Source organism: Mya arenaria, chromosome 13 (genome assembly GCF_026914265.1).
Source record: "Mya arenaria isolate MELC-2E11 chromosome 13, ASM2691426v1".
NCBI classification, from domain to species: domain Eukaryota; kingdom Metazoa; phylum Mollusca; class Bivalvia; order Myida; family Myidae; genus Mya; species Mya arenaria.
Window position 1 is genome coordinate 63001759 of NC_069134.1, and position 20335 is coordinate 63022093.

General features: G+C 35.2%; 1 protein-coding gene across 1 annotated transcript; it reads left to right on the plus strand.

Annotated features, from left to right (window-relative positions):
* Nucleotides 1-1156: 1156 nt before the first annotated feature.
* Nucleotides 1157-18855, plus strand: LOC128214952 (structural maintenance of chromosomes protein 2-like). The gene is made up of 24 exons (XM_052921675.1): nt 1157-1431; nt 3234-3383; nt 3929-4090; nt 4677-4787; nt 5665-5802; nt 6289-6366; nt 7111-7323; nt 7695-7884; nt 8415-8469; nt 9174-9294; nt 9967-10085; nt 10470-10608; nt 11211-11357; nt 11735-11939; nt 12903-13038; nt 13469-13593; nt 13928-14121; nt 14735-14878; nt 15141-15335; nt 15882-16082; nt 16434-16559; nt 17022-17173; nt 17903-18050; nt 18573-18855. The coding sequence occupies exons 1-24, from the start codon at nt 1264-1266 to the stop codon at nt 18777-18779; spliced, it is 3624 nt and encodes a 1207-aa protein (XP_052777635.1). The 5' UTR covers nt 1157-1263; the 3' UTR covers nt 18780-18855.
* Nucleotides 18856-20335: the final 1480 nt, after the last annotated feature.

The following is a 20335-nucleotide window of genomic DNA, read 5'->3' on the forward strand; positions in this document are numbered from 1 at the left end:
AACAGAAATAATCGGCAATCTTTTTATATAAGAAGTTAGTGTAGTCCAAAAATCTGTAACTGTACTGCTTATAAGCATGACTTTAGAATAGATTTAGTGAATCATGCGGCATGATAGCTGCCACACAAACCCAAAGTATCAGATTATGTATGGATACAAGTAGAAACAAATTATATGAAACTTAACCATAGTATTACAATGACGATGCATACATAATTCCAAATGTCAACGAGGGCATATATTACAATATAATTACGGTAGGCCGTCGTACCAAGAACTGTTTTAGATTGAATTAATGTTTAATCTAGGTTTTGTCATTGGTCCCAGATCTAGAGTACATTACATAATAAGTAATACCTAGTTTAATGCTCTCGGATATAAACTTATTAGTTTTTTTTCACAATCAACCGCAGCTCTGACGATTTACGCCAGCTACAACATGACCTTGATAGTCTCAAATTCTGGGAGAATTATTGCCGCAGATGACTTTCAATCCTGACAAATGTGAATCTACATTTCCACCACTTCGGAGTAAACCTAGTCCCAAGACGACAAAGTACTTTATAACACCGCAGACAATGCCAACTATATAATTGGAGTGAACATTTCTTCAGACATCACCATTGATCAAATTCCACCATGTACTTCATCAGGCGAACTATAAGATCTAGCCCTCCAAGCGTAAAAGCTAATGCGTTCAAGTCATACGTACGATAGTTCTGCAGTTGAGTACGCCTCATCTGTCTGGTCGTGACCCTCACTCTGACTCACATCAACCAACTAGATATAGTCCAACATCACGCTGCAAGATTCGTGAAACATGACTAAGCCCGAACAAGCAGCGTCACTGACTTGCTTATTGACATCAAATGGTACACCCTCCAACACCGGGGCATCGAATAAGCCAAAACGATGGGAAATGGCCTAAGTGTTCTGAATGAAGATGGCCCAAGTCGTTGTTGACCAGACCAGCTTGCCTGCTGCCTTTGTATATAATGCCTCGAGTATAATCCTTGCGGGGTGATGCAATCACTCGTGATGATGATGATGATGATGATGCCTATTAATTAATTAAAACATTTAGTGGTATGCAACCTAAATAAACTTTCTTTCTGTTAATTTATCTTTATGTACCAAATACGACCTTGACCTTGGACATGCGCAAACACAATGTTGATTTTGAGCGCAAATTTTAAGTTTCAAAACAAAATCTAAGAAAGTCTGTAAATTTACCAAATGATCGATTCCACAAAATAGTCAGCCATGCATATTAAGTCTATGGTTATCGATGGGTTTAAATCGTATGCCCAAAGAACTGAAGTTTACGGATTCGATCCACTTTTTAACGCGATCACTGGATTGAATGGAAGTGGAAAGTCGAACATTTTAGATTCAATTTGTTTTCTGTTGGGAATCACTAATCTATCACATGTAAGTATTAAGGATGATAAGATGTAGCACATACAGCTGATCGATTTGATAGGTTAGATAAGTAAACCTTGGCTTGTGTCACAGGGGGCGAAGCCAGACACCAAGAAAACTTGCATGGCGCTACAGTAGTCCAAATAATTGTACGTTGACGGATTTTTTTTAGATTTTTGATATGGCAAATCCTTCACGTACAAATTGTTTAGTATCAAAAGTGGGTAGTTGTTCCGATCAGGATTCCGGGTTAAAGCATATAGCGTCTATAAAATATCATAAAAACAAGAAATATTACCAGATAATGTTATATTATATTTAGTTCCGTACACAAAAAATAAATATCCAACTTCTAATTATGAGTTTGATGGCTTTTCTTCATTTCATTCTGTCAAAACATAACGATATATACACGAAGGGCACCTGCAATGCTTCAGGGCACAGTTTTAAATCGCTCGGAACATTTCGGCCATGGCCGAGTTGTTACGATTGTATAACGAGGTCTATCTCGAAGCTTTGTCGGAGGAGGCCGAGTTATTACGATTGTATCGAGTTGTTTCCCTTCGCATAGTTGTTGTTAGTGTCAGTCAACTTTCGTTTTATTGGAAAGGTAAACAACTTGTTTTTATGCATTAAATGCTTGTTTAGTGCAAAATAACATTTCACTTACATGGTAAAATATGAATATTACTCTTTATGATCAATTTCAACAATAAAATACTTCACTTAAAACAATTTCAATATTTTTAAAACACCCCCGTTTGTTGCACATTCCCGTTTAGACGTTAGGGATTGGAAGAATCCCATATAACAAGTCTATTATTTTAGACTAGGCGCTACAGTATTACCAACATAGCTACAATAATTACCAACAATGCTAACAGTAACAGGGCGGCTGGTTCTTACTCACACATGCTACACACTGCCCCCAATAACCCGTCAAGGCGATCCAGCTTTACCACTGACACCAGTAAACCTTTACCGAAAAGTGCTTGTGGTATGGGGTTTGAACACATGTCTGACAGAACACTAGCATGGCATTCTATCTGACTTGGCTGTCTGGCCTGACCCACACACACTACTAAAGTAAACCTCAGGGAGAGTGTGCCTGGTGTAAGGCTTGAACACACTAGAACTTCACTAACTCCCACACACTACACTACTCTCCCCATTAACCCTTCAGGCCCATTCAGGCACTCTTGCTTTCTACATCTGACACCAGTGACCACTGGAACACTAGCAAGGCGCTATTTACAACTGATTAAAACGGGCAGCTGGATTTTGCCCACACACTCAACAATAGCATACATGTTGAACTTTTGAAATTAATGAATTTCACTGCTACTGATTGGCTTCTTATCAGTCCACTAGATGAGTCATGATCTTCTCATGCAATTTGGAAAGTTTCTTATCTGTCAACTAAGGTTCCTTCAGCTGGGACGATGTCTCTTTATTTAGATAACTAACAAGGTATTTTCAGAATATCTTTAGAAGTTGAATTCTGTTGCTTAATAATTATCGCAGTTCAACTACCCATTTCTTGACATCTTAATATTTTATTGTTTCCCATTTGGAAATTCATTCTCATTCATGCAGAATTCCCAATTTTGACAAGTTTCTCCAGAAGTCCTGCCATTTAATTCCCAATTTATTGGTTTTTACTAATTTTTTAAAAAATCAGGTGAAATACTTATGTAAGTATCAAACCGTGTTTTGCTTTAAAATTTATATTTTGAAACTTCCTTTGATGTGCTCACTCACTTAGTCAGAAATCCTACTATCACCATTAAAATAACATTATTTTTATTTAGGTGAGGGCAACTAACCTTCAAGAGCTTGTGTACAAAAATGGCCAGGCAGGAGTCACAAAGGCAACAGTTAGCATCACATTTGACAATCTTGACAAAAAACAGAGTCCACTTGGTTATGAGCAGTATGATGAAATCACCATCACAAGACAGGTAAGAGCAAACCAATTTCTTTATTGCTTTTTTGTACACATAAAATTATCTCTGTGCAAAAGTATCCAAGCTGATAACGATATTTCAATTTGATAATGATACAAATAATATTACAGATAATCTGAGCCAACATTTATTTGTAATTGCAGTACATTAACTGCAATTTTCTGCCATCAACACATATCACCATTTTCTTAAATCAATGCAACCCTACTAGTATTTCGACTACTGAAATATTTATTGTTTCAAAACATTAAAAAATCCAAACCGTCCCTATTTCTATAGCAACTTACCTAACCCCATATATTCATATTGGCCAAATTATGAACCATATGTTTTTCAAAACCAATTTTCAACTATCTAGAAATACAAACAAGCAGGTTAAAGTTTTCATAGGAAAAAAAAAACTGATGCAAAGCTCTGTTTTGGTTGTTAAATATCATTCACTGTCCCAGTAGAATTTTGTCAAAGTTTCAACTTGCAGATATCGGCAGTTTCATGTATTAAAAGAAAATAAAGTTCTCTAACTTTCCAACTTATTCCAGGTTGTGGTCGGTGGCAGAAACAAATACCTCATCAATGGGAGCAATGCTAACAACACCCGTGTGCAGGATCTTTTCCGATCAGTCCAGCTCAACGTGAACAATCCACACTTCCTGATCATGCAGGGGCGAATCACAAAGGTTTTGAACATGAAACCGCCAGAGGTAACTATAAGGCAATCTTCAGCTAAGCGCACTATTTTGGTTTTTAAACCTGTCCTTTTAAAGAGTTGTGAATCTACTATATAAATTTTGTTTATAAATATATATGTTTTTATGATTTAAATGAATAAAAAATGAAAAAAAAAGATTTAAAATAAGCTTCTTTGTCAGTCATAGAATTAGACTTTTGGATGAACAAGCCCGAATTCATATACTATTGCTTGGCATCAAATTTTTTAACAAGCCCTGCTATATAAAGTTTAGAATTTGAGCTAGCCCGGAAGACATTTTACCAGTTCAGGGCTTGCGGGCTTGTGCTAATTTCGACCACTGCTTTGTATAACACCTCAAAAGCTTCCTTTGGGATGTCATTGCCTGCATTAATTCTAGATTTTAAATATACAAGTAATTGTCATTCTGAGACTATACATATATACTGTAAAACTCTTTCTAATAAGTAGTAAACAATTTAGTTAATGACATATGTAATCACATCTCATGATGCATTTATATTTACTATGTGATTGTTGTCAACTCATCGAAAAAAAAAAACAATGTGGAAAAAACAATTTGGTGTTTAAATTTTCAGATCTTGTCAATGATAGAGGAAGCAGCCGGCACCAGGCTGTATGAGAGCAAGAAAGAGGCGGCACAAAAAACCATTGAAAAGAAAGACGCCAAACTCAAGGAGATTGACACTGTATGTTGTAGCTATGATAGTTTACCTTAGTGTATACGTTCCTGACTCTGCCAATCTGATGGGAGGACAGATTCTGATTTATTGTTTTAATAAAAAAATAAATGATATAAAAAAGAATGAAAACAATTCTTTTTTGTAAGTTTTTGCTTGTAAATGCAGTTTAAAACCTTTAAAGTCAATGATGACAAAAACATTCTTTAATTTACCTTCCCTATCTGTTTCTGGATGAGATGTAACCCTAAGGCCTAAAAAAAAAATACATTTGGTTCGGGTTACCCGACCCTACCTACGGAATAGGCGCTGACCCTACCGTTTTTATAGTCAGTTTGAAAAAAAAAATGAAAAAAAAAAAAAAAAAAATCTCGTTTTTTTTTAAATTGGTTTTTAATATTAAGTTTAAACCTTAAATGCTTATACAAAAGATAGCTTTAACACCATTCTCCAATGATGAAAATTATTTTCTTATATAAAACCTAATAAAAAAATAAAATAAAAAAAAATAAAAAGCCTACCTACCCTACCTATTTTTTTTAAGGATGTAACCCTAACCAAACAATTTATTTTTTTAGGCCTAACTACCCAATTATTCGTTTTGGCTTCATGTCCATTTAGAAATAATAAAAAACAACAACATAAGTGTGTCATTCAGCATTTCATGCATTTAAGCTGGCTAGTATAGTGACATTCTGCGCCAACACATATGGATGCTTAGTTTTTGCTAATAATAAACCAGTAAAATTCGCAACTGCTTCTTAACAGTAACTATTACTTAGAAAGTACATGTAATTAAAGACGAAATGTCACTTAATGCCATATGAAGCAAATTCCGGACCACCTCGTTTTAACTAACCCAACAATTCCAACATATGTTTTTCAGGTATTGAAGGAGGACATCACACCTACCATTACAAAACTGAAGGATGAGCGATCCTCGTATCTCGAGTTTCAGAAGATTAACCGCGAGCTGGAACACCTCAACAAGCTGTACATAGCCTACCAGTTCATCTGTGCCGAGGTATTAACAGCACTACACTTCAACATTACTGTCTTTACTCTTTAAAACCATATAACTTCTATCATTTGTGACATTTACCGATAATTTAATAGTTTCATAAATTCTATGCAACATTTAACATTTGTACAGCCCTACTTCGAACCTTTATCAATGAGCTTGTATCAAGTAAGATGTTAACGCTGTCACGCACTTACTGCAGGGTCGAAACATGTTTAAGTCTGAGACTTAGCCTTGGGTCATGATTGCAAACAGTCTCAAGTCTGAGTTCAGACATCTGACTCCGGTGGCAAAACATCATTTTAACTTTCTTTCTACTTGATGATGAAATATGATGACTTTCATAACTATTTGTCTAACACAGTTAAATCCTAAATGCTATTATAATTCCAAATGTCTGAAGAAACCAGTTTAGCTGTTTACAAGCTTTGTTAGTTTATTAAATGGCAGCAGCATATAAAATTGTGTGATTGTGTGTTTACATTACAGGAGAAGAAAAAGCGTTCAGTTGAGGAGCTGTCTCAGATGCAAGAAAACATACAGGCACTCACGGACAGGATGACGGAGGTTTGTCAGTTTATAAAGATGGTTGAATGCTCCCTATTTTGCTTAAAGTTTAAAGCTTCCCCTCTGTTTTCAAAATTAAGCATGATTGATGGGTAGACACATCTCATCTGTTTGTCTTTTAAAGTTTTTAGGTAAGTGATTCTGGGCTTCCGTTAAAGGAAATGGGTTAAAACTTCCAAACTTAATTCCTTGGATGTACAAAAACCTCCATATTTTTGAAGAAAACTTCCAAAGTAAAAAACTTGGAAATTCGAAATTTCAAAACATGGTGTGCATATTACTTTTATGCTCACAATTTCAATCAGTCTTGAAGTAAAATGAATTATTTTAACATAAATCTGTGAATTTGGTTTCAAATTATTTAATTTTTTAACATTCTATATAAAAAAATACTGGAAAAAGAAATTGTATTCTGGGAAACATAAACTTCAAAATTTCAGTGAAATAATATTGATGGTCAGAAAGTTCATACTTACAGTTTCAAATTCTTAATGGAAACCCTGGTCAATATATAGAAAGGGCTTCCATTATGCTGTATACCTTAAATGAATCATGGAATACTGTAAGAAGATACGTATGGCAATATGTCATATTCTGGGAAACTTTTTGTCATGTCTTGTGACTTGATTGAATTTTAAGTATTTGAATGAATTTTTTAACGAATAAATGCAAGTTAGATCGCTGTTGAAGGATATGTAACTTTTTAAGTAAGTTATCATGGTATATGATTTTTCTTCTATTTAGATTGATGTCAAAGTCAAGGAACTAGACGAAGTGATTGCACGTCTTGAGAAAAAGCGTGATGAGGAATCTGGTAGTGTGATGCAGCGCCTCGAGGCCACTCTTTCAGAGAACAAAAAACAAGAGGCCGTTGCACAGAGTGCAGTGGATAACAAGAAGGAGGGCCTTAAGGCTGAGAATAAGAGGAAGAAGGAGCTGACCAAGAACTTGAATGATGTAAGAACTTTAGGAGGAGGTGTTTAATATAGATTTTTATCTTTTCTGTTTATAGAAGATAGAATGTGGGGCATTGGGATTCAAATGAAACTTGGTAGATAAATTGACGGAGACAAAACTACATGTTTAGAAACTCCAAGGCCAATAATTCTGGCCTCAATAATTGTCATGTTATGCAGACTGTATTGAGGCAGTATCAGATTAAGTAATATTATATATATAAAGGTCATATGGGATTTAAAAAAAAGGACACCAAAAGTGGTTATCTAAAGAGTGAATTATATCAGCTTACAGCTGTCTTTGAATTCAAGCTAAAATATATTAGCACACACTGTCATAATTGCATATAATACTTTCTCTTACTCTTATAGAACAACACAGCAATCAAAGGTCGTGAGAAGGACCTTGAAAAGCTAGCAAAGGAGCTAGAAAACCTTGAAAAACAGAGTGACGCAGACAAAGAAGCTCACACGGCCGCACAGAAACACTATCAGGCTGTTACCGCGGGCCTTTCCAGCAACGATGATGGACAGGCTGCAACACTGAATGACCAGCTTATAAGTATGCTGTTTCTACTCTGAAATCCTGAGTAATTTATTTACAAACTTCATGGCAGCAGTCAATTAAGAAGCTTCCTTAATACTTTTTTTTAAAGGGCTTCTATTAAGAAATTGAACTTTTTCGTCAGTTTTGTAAGGTTTTCTTCCAAACTTGGAGGTTTGTGTTTCTAAAGACTTCAATAAAGTACTAATTTTCCAATAAAATATGAAATAAATGTCAACTGCTCACAAGTGTATTTTTAATTCAAGATTTGTTGATTGAAATGTGGCCTTAATGGTTACATTGACACCAGTTTTTGATGTTTTGACATTCCAGTGTTTTCCTTAGGACTTTTTTTATGTAAAATGTTGGAAATTTCTGTTATACCAAGGACTCAATTTTGGAAGTTTTAGACATTTTATAAGGTGTTGTATTCTATTATTCCTTTTACAGAAGCCCTTAGTTAAGACTCAAGAATGATCTAATTTTCTGCCGTGAATGAATTTCTTGCTCTGACATTATATTTTATTAATCATTGTTTTGTATTTCAGCTGCCAAGAGTGAGATCAGCAATGCAGAAACAGAGGCAAAACAGGCTGCCATGAAGTAGGTCTTTGTTTTAATAGTTCCTGTGTGTTCTTAAGGTTATGGTTAAGTTTTTTTTAATGAAAATAGGTAGAAAACTTCTTACGAAGTCATTATGCAAATGCTTGAAATATTTAGAAGTATATTGAAATGATTACTCTCAGTTATGTATAAACCTGCAAGTGTTCAGTTTTTTGTTCTTAGACTGCTTTCTGCCTACCTGCTATTTATGTCTCTTTATAGATATTGAAATTATGATGTGTTTTTTTCACATCAGCTTGTTTTTCCTGCCAGATAGGATAGTTTGGAATTGAAATCTGATGCTTAAGATAGAATCTGTTTGGTATGGAATTGAAATCTGATGCTTAAAATAGAATCTATTTGGTATGGAATTGAAATCTGACGCTTAAAATAGAATCTATTTGGTATGGAATTGAAATCTGACGCTTAAAATAGAATCTATTTGGTATGGAATTGAAATCTGATGCTTAAAATAGAATCTATTTGGTATGGAATTGAAATCTGATGCTTAAAATAGAATCTATTTGGTATGGAATTGAAATCTGATGCTTAAAATAGAATCTATTTGGTATGGAATTGAAATCTGATGCTTAAAATAGAATCTATTTGGTATGGAATTGAAATCTGATGCTTAAAATAGAATCTATTTGGTATGGCCTGATTGTCGCTGCAAGAAATTGTATTGCCCCTTTATTTCTGTGTAGATTGAAGCACGCCCAGCAGGAGTTAAAGAAAAAAGAAGGGGACCTGAAGAAAACAGAACAGGGTTATCAGAAGGACAAACAGGCGTTTGATGGTGTGGTTCAAAATCTCAACAAACTTGAGGTATCAGACATCAATATAAAGATTTTCATGAAGAGCCCAAATACTATATGTTCATATGATGAAGGGATTATTATCAACATGCTCGAATATTTACACATTTATCAGAACCCAGATGTTTTTAAAAGCCAGGGCTTGCAGTTCTAATCTCAGTCATGGTTGACTTGTTAATATATTAAGGAATAATTAACAGAAGGTGGTCTTAAAATTAAATAATTTTTCTTTCTGTAAATGTAGGATATTTTGGCATTTATGCGTTAATGTCACAACAGGGACACACTTCCAATCACTGCGGAGACTGAATTGATTATCAAGCAGACTGCTTATTGTACCGTTTGCATCATTTTAAGAAAATATTATGAAAAAACTATTGTTGCCATAAAAATCATCACTTTTGCAATTTGTCACAAATGGCGAATATGGCGACCGCCAGCAACCCTGCTTCACAATTATTTAGATATTACTCTACACCAGCAAGTCATTATGCTCCTTTAAGTCTGCTTAAATATTATATATGTGTTTGTTGCAAAGAGTTGAAGAGGCAAAAATGCTTGGAAGGCAAGGCTCATGTTGAACATAAAAGAGGCTTCATTTGTTTTTTTGTAGGTGGAGCTTAAAAACAATTCAGTATTTAATGTTAACCATGAGATATACAATACATTTATTTTGTTGTAGGCTGAGCTTAAGAAGCTGAATTATGAGGAAGGGAAGGATGAGCGACTTGACTCAGAGAGACGATCTCTTACACAGGAAATTAACCGGCTACAGGATAAATTGGAGACACTTGAAGCTCGGTAATGGAGGGTTGTTTCTTACAAAATCTATAATTCCACTTTTACCCTTGCTTGGCAAACGTACATTCTTTTGAAATATGACTTACAGTGTTTTGATCAAATCTATTTAAATTTGTGGTGTTTAAATGTTGGGGCTATTATTGACAATTTTTTTACCTGTGATCTTTATTTTGACTTCTATCCTATGACTCTTAAATAGGGTACAAATTTTTTTAGTGTTAGATTGCAATAAATTTCACAGAATGAGCACTAAATGCTATAATAAAATTTACTTTTGTAGTTAAAGAGGTGAAATCTATTGCATCTATGTGCAAATCACACCAAATTTTGGCAAATGACAGCATAATTACTATTGTATATTATCTTGATTGATACTTTTTTCAGGTTCCCGAGGATGCATTTCGACTACCGAGACCCAGAAAAGAACTTTGATCGTCGTCGAGTGAATGGCCTCGTGTTGAAGCTGATTAAGGTGAAAGATGTGAGAAGTGCACTCGCCCTGGAGGTTGTGGCAGGAGGCAAGGTTAGTGAAAAAACCACACCCAAAAAACTGTTGTTTTAATCATTGTTCTAATGTCCTTTAAGGCAGCAGCTTCATCAAGGAGTTTATTTTAATCTTTGTCTTGACTAAAAATATTCAAATGAAATTGTGTATACATGTTGCCCGACACATCTTTCAGTCTTTAAAATTGAGTTATTCCACCTGTTCAATGAAAAAATAATAGAAAAGTGTGCCCATTTTCCAATCCAATATTAAATGATGTCCTAACTTGACGTTCCGTGACACCTTACGTAACTTTATTGTTGCTGCATATACACAATAATTCTAGAAAATGAGACAAAAGTGTGTCTTGGTCTGAACAATTGATACACAACAACCTGATTGATTTTGAATAGGCCAAACAAAGCAAAATCATGACTGTACAAGATCTACTCCAATCTCAGATCTTTCCTCTACTGATAGACATTTTTTTTATGCGAATTGCTGTGGAACAAACCTGACAATACATTTGCAGTCATGTACTGTTGTAAGAAATGCATCAACTCAGCTCGTTTCAAGATTGACATAAAATATATGAAATGGTGAATGCTAATGGCTAACATCCAATCATTGTGAACTTTTAGCTGTACAACGTAGTTGTGGACACCGAAAACACTGGCAAACAGCTGCTTCAGAAAGGGGAGCTCCGCCAACGTGTGACGATCATCCCGCTGAATAAGATCTCCGCGCGTGCCATTCCTGGTGACATTGTCAAACGTGCTGAGGGGCTGGTTAGTATTACTTGTAGTTGCTTCATGTTTTGTTTATATTTTATGTAATAAAGGGGAGCTGTTTTAGAAAGGGGAGCTCCGTTGCTTATATCTGACTACAACACTGAGAGATGTGCAGAACTATAGAGATTTTCTTTTTTTCAGTTATCCCTTATTCAAATTTTACACATGTTTAAGGTTTTGTTACATTATCCAATCACTTGCTTAAATTTGTTTTCTTGATAATAATGGACAGGACTCATTTTTGCAACTAATGTCACATATATCCATAACAGATGTTTTCATATATTGTATATATATTGTTTAAAATAGTTTGCTGATGTAAACAAGTTTGGTTAAGTCTGCATGATGGAATGATTATTTTGTCACTATTTCAGGTTGGCCCAAACAATGTCCACACAGCTCTTTCTCTGATTACCTACGAGGGAGACCTAGAATCTGCGATGCAGTTTGTGTTCGGCACAGCGTTTGTCTGCCCAGACATGGACACAGCTAAGCGTGTCACGTTTGATGATCGTATTCAGAAGAAGACTGTAACACTGGGGGGCGACTCATTTGATCCTGCCGGGACACTTACTGGAGGTGGGACTCTTAGACTCATATGTTTTCAAAGAAGAAAAGCTATGTAGTTGTATTGTCATAGCTATGATTGTGTTGTCAACATTGATGTTTGAGTGCTATGACTTAAACCTTGGCTTCAACTCAAATCTGTTCAAGATATTTAAATGAAACTTGGTGCACATGTTACCAGAGACAATATGCACATGTATAGCAAGGCCAATAACTCTATTTCTTCTGGTACTTTCTTCCCCCCACAACACTAGACCACACTCTTGTGTAACATTGTGCCAATGAGAGTGACTTTCCATAAATTCACCATTTAAGGAATGAATTGCGGGGTTGATGTCATTATCCGGGTATGAACGCAATTGGGCTGGTCTAAGTGTGTGAAGTCCGAAGGACTCCACGCGTACTTTGACCAGCCCAATTGCGTTAATATCGCCGATAATGACATCAACCCCGCATTTTTTTTCCTTATATTTATACCAATAGTTCATTATTTTATTAAAAAAACGTTAAAAAAATACTTCATTTTATTTCGGATTACCTTTCAGTAATCCTTTTTTTACCCATTCTGTAATTAGGACGACTCGACTGTTACCGGAAACATTTTTTTTTCAAATGACGTCACAATAACGCGGGAAAAGATCAACCACTTGAAATCACTTTTAAACGTAAAATTGAAACACTTTTGGCAACAAAACGTTTAAAATATAATAACTAAGCACTTTCTAAAATGTTGATTTATATTTTATTGGACCTGCTGACACAATACAAACAATAACAAGATCAAAAGTTTTCATGTATATTGTTATGCGATGAATTGCGATCCGAACTCGGAAGATGTTGCGTTCATCGATTGATGAACGCAATTGCCGAAAGGCAGTTCATTTAATGAATGGAAGTTGAGGTGTTAATATTGTTGTGAAACAAATGTAATATAAACTAACTAGTATATGAAATGAGATTATGATTTTATCTCAGGTTCCCGACCTCAGACAAACTCGATTCTGGAAAAACTAGATGAGTACCAGCAGACGGAGACAGCCTTGAGACAGAAGCAAGAGCAGCTAGCGAGGGTGGAACAGGAACTGGCTAATATACGCACTGTAGCTCAGAGGTAAGGGTCCAAGTAATCAGGAGCTTTTATATTTCGGCCATTGCATTGATGATGTTTCCAATGCTTGTGATTTTGTACAGTACACAGGGTTTTTTCAGCCATTTTGCATGGGCTGAAGATAAGCCACATCTCGAAGCATTTGTGTCAATATTTTCCCTTATAACCAGAAAAAAATCCTGATCACACAAAAATATTATAAAAAATGGATGGGTTTTAAAATGAAAGGAACTGTGTATGGAAAATACCCAAATTGACATGAAATGCTGTAGTTTCACCATTTTAAGAAGGGTCTTTTCCTTGAATTAGTTGGAAAAACTATGTACATACATAGAAGTAATATTTATACTATGCCATTATAGTAACAACCAAGGTATAAATTGGTGTTTAACCTGATAGCCCTCTTGTATTTCTTTGATTATTTTATTTAAAGGTACACAAAGATAAAACAGCAATTTGACTTGAAACAGCAGGAAGTAGATCACTTAAAGGAGAGGATGGAACAAGGCTCTCACCATCAGCAGTTGGAGGAAATAAACCTCCTCAGGTCCAATATGGGTAAGTGTGATTGGGCAAAATTGTTGGGCGTTAGGGCTCTCACCATCAGCCATTTGAGGAAATAAACCACTTCAGGACGAATATGGGGGAGTTAGGGTGTGGCAAATATTGTAGTGGGTTAGCTAGGTTAGAATAAGGCTCTCACCATCAGCAACGATAGGAGGAGAACTCCCTCAGGGCCAATTTGGGTGGGGGAAATATTGTCGTGGAGTAGCTAGGTTAGGACAAAGTTGATCCTGGGTGTTTCCTTTATAGCTTCTAGGTACATAGAAGAATAATTGTAGTTTTGAAATTTGCAACAGTGTATTGAATGCTAAGTCATTCTGTTTTTCAGCTGAATATGAAGACACAGCAAAGAGAACAGAAGAAGTGAAGAAAAAGAACGCAGCCAAGGTCAAGGACCTGGAAAATAAGATTAAGAACCAGAAACAACTACGTGAGAACGAGCTCAAGGATGCGGAGAAAGAAGTGGGCGCCTCGAAGAAAAAGATGGAGGAGTCCAGTAAGAAAATGAAGACCAAGTTTCAGGTAACTTTCTGTCTCATTAAGTTTGTGACTTCTCTTAACAAGGCTGAGCATTATACAACTGGTTTTTTTACTCTTTATCAGTAATACAGAAATGTTTAAATGCTATATTAGGCTCTTTAAATGCTTCAAATCTATGAGCTTAATGGCGGCTTTACCACCTGTGACCCCCACCAAGGCGCCTCGACCAACCAAGTTGCCTTACAGTTACTTGGCCTCCTGGACTAAAGTTCAGCTAATTTTGCACTTAGCCATTCTATCCCCTGTTTGATAGGATATGTATAGTTGTATAAAAGCTGTTCATTGAAAAGTAATTTGATGATTAGTGAGGTGCAGTTTTGTTACGCAGCTTTTTACAAAGTCAAAGTTTGATTTCTTTATCTATGTTAGCACTGTATTATCAATTAGCAGTGCTTAGAGTAGTTGTTATTGTAATTCATTGCGCACAGAACTTTGTCAAGAGACCACAAATGTAATATAATGTAATTTACAAATAATGTTTAGTTCATAAAATCAAGAATTAACATATCCACATATTCATCAAAAACGATGTACGAGATTTATGTCATTCATCCAAAACATTCTTTAAAGTTTGATGTTGATTTCTTGTCTTCAGGAAGTGGACAGTATAAAGTTGGAGGTTGAAGAGCTGCGAAAGGAGATAACCTCGTATGAAGAGCAGTTGAAAACTGTGGATGAAACATCTAGCCAGTACAACGATCAGCTAGCCGAACTAGAGGCTAAAACTGCTGAAGCTCGGGTATATACTTTATTTACTTTTAAGTTTTCGAAATTTTAACACATAAAGCATAAAATTGCTTTCTGTGTATTTCAATTTAAAAACATTTTATATTTTTTGTGTTCTTCATGCACAAAAATATGTGTACTTCCTGAATATCCATTGTACTAAGAGTTATTTATGTTAAAAAAGGTAATTTTTAACATAAATAATTTTTGATAAATTAGTATTTTTTTTATGTAGGTTTCAAAATATGTAACAAGATTTCCATATCTCTTTCTAGGAAGTTGTTAAAGCTGCACAAGATGAAGTAAACAAGCAGAAGGCCCTGTTGAAAGAATGTAACAAGGACATTGGGACGAAAGTCAATGAACAAAAGAGCCTCCAAAAGGAGAGTCATAGCGGGGAGATAAAAATCAAGGAGCAGGAAAACAAGGTCACCAAGTTTCAGAAGGAATCTAAGGATGCTGCAAAGATGGTAAGTTGGTTTGGTTTCATCTTAAAGGCATCCAAGTGCAAATGCTTCTAGCAACCTCATAAATTACAAATTAGTGATACACTTCTTGGACTTAACATTTTATAACATAGTGTGTACTGAAGTTGCAAAATAAAGCAACAAAAATGAAATATCTTTGAAAAGTTATGATAACTCCATTCAGGTAGCCCAGATCTATTTAAAGAATGGAAATTCTACATAAACTGTATGCATTAGTAAAAAATAAACCTAAAAATAGATTATTTTGATCAAAGCCAGAAATAGAAAAGCTCTAATTCATAACTAAAAAACATTCAAGTTATTTATATGAAACTTGTACACATGTTGAAGATGATACGCACATGCACTTGTAGCAAGGCTGACTACTCTGGCTTTAATGATTGTTGTATTATGCTCTTTATCTGACTGTGAAAAAACAACAACAGACAAGCCTTGTTATGATTCACAGCGCCTTGGTTATCACTCAAGCTGATCAAAAATGTCTTTGGAAATTGTTCATACTAGTCTTATAACCCTCTATGTCAATAGGTGGAGAATATGCTGGAAAATTACGACTGGATCGTTGACGAGAGGAAATACTTCGGCCAGCCAAATACAGCATACGATTTCAAGGTGAATGATCCAAAAGAGTCTGAACGTCGTATACAGAAGTTGACCGAGACTAAAGAGCGCCTGGCAAAGAGCGTCAACATGCGAGCTATGAACATGCTTGGGAAAGCTGAGGAACAGGTTAGTGCAGAATTATTGCAAACTCTGAGTAATTTCATTTTCAGTTAAGCAGCTTGTACGGATTTCATGGCTGCAGGACTCATTTAACCCCCCTAACTAGCCTTACAGCTGCCTGGTCAATTACAAGGAATGTTTTACACAAAAAAAGCACTCATTTAAAAGTGCTCAAAACCTGTAATATACATAACACCATGGAAACTGCTGTTATATTTTGCTGTTAGGTTTTTGTCATGGCTATATTGCTTGCTTACATCATATTATTACATCAACTTTTGTCGGGTTGAACTGTTACAGACAACACAGTGTTTATTGGAATGTATTTGTTTACAAACGTTCCTTGTTATCTTACAGTACACAGATCTGATGAAGAAGCGTAAGATAGTTTTGAACGACAAGGCAAAAATCTCTGCAGTGATTGCTGAACTGGACCAGAAAAAAAATGAAGCTTTAAAGAAAGCATGGGAACAGGTGAACAAGGTGTGTGCATTGTAAATGGTTTAAATATTAACTTCATTTACCAAGGTCAGTTATAATGAATAGTCTCAACTCAGAAAAGCACTTTTATTCAATTACAAAGAATCTTTTTTTTCGTTGGTTTTATAAAAGTTAATGTAAACAATTGCAAAATTTCAAAAAGTGATATAATTCAGCACATTTCATCATAACAACTTAACTAGAAGGATAGTTGCAATGAAAGAAAGATTTGTGTCAACTGTCACCCTAGAAGTTGTGGGTTCAATCCCCAACAGAAGGGATTTTCTCATGGCCATTCAAAATAATCACCAGTACTGGTTTATAGCAGGTAACAGACTCAATGGTGATTCTATAAGCTATCTGCTTTGGTCACAATCAAGGTTAAAGAAACAGTATACACTTACTAAACCAGAGGAATATTTTTATCTGTATACTCAGTATATTTATTTCCCCCTCTGTTTTCAGGACTTTGGTTCCATCTACGCGACCCTTCTACCCGGGGCCAAGGCTAAGCTGGCTCCACCCGAGGGTCAGTCGGTACTGGAGGGTCTTGAGGTCAAGGTCGGGTTTGGGGATGTTTGGAAGGACTCTCTCTCGGAACTTAGTGGGGGGCAGAGGTGGGTGTCACTTTATTTTGGTGATGGGGATTTGACATAGTCAATGTTGTGTTCCAGTATGTATACATTTATGGCCATCCTTATTTTGTTAATCTAAATCAGCATTTGAATGACAAACTACTGTTAGATTGTCCAAAAATGCTTTAATATTAAATATTATTAGCTAAGTGAAAAGTATTCAGTAGAATAGCTTTTAGTTATAACCTTTTAACTAGTGTTGGGAATCAGTTGCAATTTTACTATCGATGATCGGTTCCACTCAAGTAACCGATTATAGATAGTACAATCGGTTTTTAAAATACTAGATAATTGTAGTTTTATTCATGTACAGTATTAAACTCTTAATCATGATATGCATATACCTTATGTCTATGATTGAAGTTATTAAGTGTTGTTGTATAAAAAATAGTTCATTTTCTGGCTTTCATCAGCCATTTTGTTAAAGATAACATCTGAACACTTACTAATATATTTTTTTTATTTTTTTTTTGATAATCGATTATAACTAAATACTATCAATTGTTGCCGATTTCAGGCCCAACCAATCGATTTTCGATTATAATCGATCATCGGAACATCACTACGTTTAACTGCAATAACTTTTTCTATATTAGATGTATTTTAAGTCATTTATCTCAAATAATTGTTAACAGAAAGCAGAATGCTTTCAAACGATAGGAAAAATACATGAGGTTGCCAAGCATAAATATTTAATCAAATATATTTCAGGTCCCTGATCGCGTTGTCGCTGATCCTAGCCATGTTATTGTTCAAGCCAGCACCAATCTATATTCTTGATGAAGTGGACGCAGCTCTTGATATTTCTCACACTCAAAACATCGGCCAGATGATCAAGTCCCACTTCAAACATTCACAAGTAAGATTTCTAATCACTTTTGGTCTTTGCTTCAACTATGGAGCTGTGATATAAAAAATGTTACAAGCGATTTCTTAGCTTAGAAAAAGTACTGCACTGTAAATATATCTCTTAAGTACGGTATCAAATTGCTCTGACTTTTGAAAATTAGAGCTTAAGAGTCATTGGCTGTTGAGTTTCAGACCCAGTTGAAAGCCCTGTCCTAGGATTTTTGAAGCCTTAAGGATTTTGGTATATTTCATATTCTGCAACCAGACATGGGCATTTTTTACTGTACAGTAAACACTCACAGGATTAAATGAATACAGTTTAATTGATGTAGTTCATCTGGAAAATTAAAATTCCAAACAATTTGTTTTGAATGTACTTTTTTGTGGAACATAGCCAGAGTTTTTAACGAGTGTACACTTAAAGTTATATTTCACAGAAGTGTCACGAATATCTCTATTTAGTTGGTCTGATTTTTCTGTACAATTTTTTTTAGATTGTTTAGGTTCATGAGTTGTTTATTTCTTTTTTCAGTTCATAGTTGTCTCCCTAAAGGACGGCATGTTCAACAATGCAAATGTCCTTTACAAGACAAAGTTTGTTGATGGTGTCTCCACGGTAACGCGATACGTCCAGCATGCAAACCGATCAGACGATGCAAAAGAAAATGGCGGACAGGCAGGAAATGCAAAGAAAAAACAGACTGGAAACAAACGGCCGAGAGTGGAAGGTGTTGCTTGAAATGGAAATCAATACTCTTGACATTTCTTTCTTTTTCTGAATATGTAGCCAGTGTAATAAGAGGGAGCTATTGTAATCCCATGTCTTTATCATTGACATTTTTAGCAATATAGGGATCAGTTGTTACTGTTTTTTGTAAAAGGCATTCTTCATGTGCAAGATTTATATTATTAGTTCACTGTGTATTTATTAGATTCTTCATTCATATTCAGGATTTTCAATCAGTTTCAATAGAACCGTCTCAAATAGTTAAGAAATGCACGAGCTACTACTTATTCTACTTAAAATTCACTTTTTCCAAATATGAATCTGCCAAATTTCCATTTGAACCATCAAATTTGGTCGGCATACGGTTCTTATTGAGAGCACTGCATTTTCATTCACAAAATTTGTATTTAACTGTAATTACTGTTTATGATGTATTGGTCATTGACTTGTGAAATGACAAATCTTTGCAAGTTGTTAAATACAAATTTAAGTCATATTTAAGGCTGTAGACTTATCAGCATACATATAGGTGCAGTTGAACATAATAAAGTCTTTCTGCATCCTTATATCTAAACAGATTTTGGCCTAATAAACTTTTATCATATATGTACCACTTTGTGTTCAGCTGTTTGTAATATTTAATTTGTGTTGATGCAAGATGTGTCAATTTTGATAAAATATGTACCAATCAATTGCTTGTTTTTATTTTGGGCTTATTTGTATTTAAATCCAATGCAATTATCCTAGTATTGTGCCTGTATGTATGCCATCATCTATTACGGAGGCATGATAGATTGATGATGGTCAGCTATTATGGAGGCATGGTAGATTGATGATGGTCAAGTATTACGGAGGCATCATAGATTGATGATGGTCAAGTATTACGGAGGCATGATATATTGATTAGGGTCAAACATTATGGAGGCATGATAGATTGCTGATGGTCAATTATTATGGAGGCATGATGGTCAAGTATTACGGAGGCATGATATATAGATGATGGTCAAGTATTACGGAGGCATGATATATAGATGATGGTCAAGTATTACGGAGGCATGATAGATTGATGATGGTCAAGTATTACGGAGGCATGATATATAGATGATGGTCAAGTATTACGGAGGCATGATAGACTGATGATGGTCAAGTATTACGGAGGCATGATACATAGATGATGGTCAAGTATTACGGAGGCATGGTAGGTTGATGAAGGTCAATTATTACGGAGGCATGATAGATTGCTGATGGTCAATTATTACGGATGCATGATAGATTGATAATGGTCAAGTTTTACAGAGGCACGATATATTGATGATGTTCAATTATTACGTGGGCACAATCGTTTGATGATGGTCAATTAATACGGAGGCACAATCGATTGATGATGGTCAATTAATACGGAGGCACAATTGATTGATGATGGTCAATTAATACGGAGGCACAATCGATTGATGATGGTCAATTAATACGGAGTCATGATAGATTGCTGATGGTCAATTATTACGGATGCATGATAGATTGCTGATGGTCAATTATTACGGGGGCATGATAGATTGCTGATGGTCAAT

Bases quoted from the DNA above. Each gene is read 5' to 3' on its own strand.
- LOC128214952 (XM_052921675.1), top strand. From the start codon at position 1,264: ATGCATATTAAGTCTATGGTTATCGATGGGTTTAAATCGTATGCCCAA. The intron at 11,358-11,734 runs GTTAGTATTACT...TCACTATTTCAG, and splicing joins TCAAACGTGCTGAGGGGCTG to GTTGGCCCAAACAATGTCCA. The intron at 13,594-13,927 runs GTAAGTGTGATT...TCTGTTTTTCAG, and splicing joins CCTCCTCAGGTCCAATATGG to CTGAATATGAAGACACAGCA.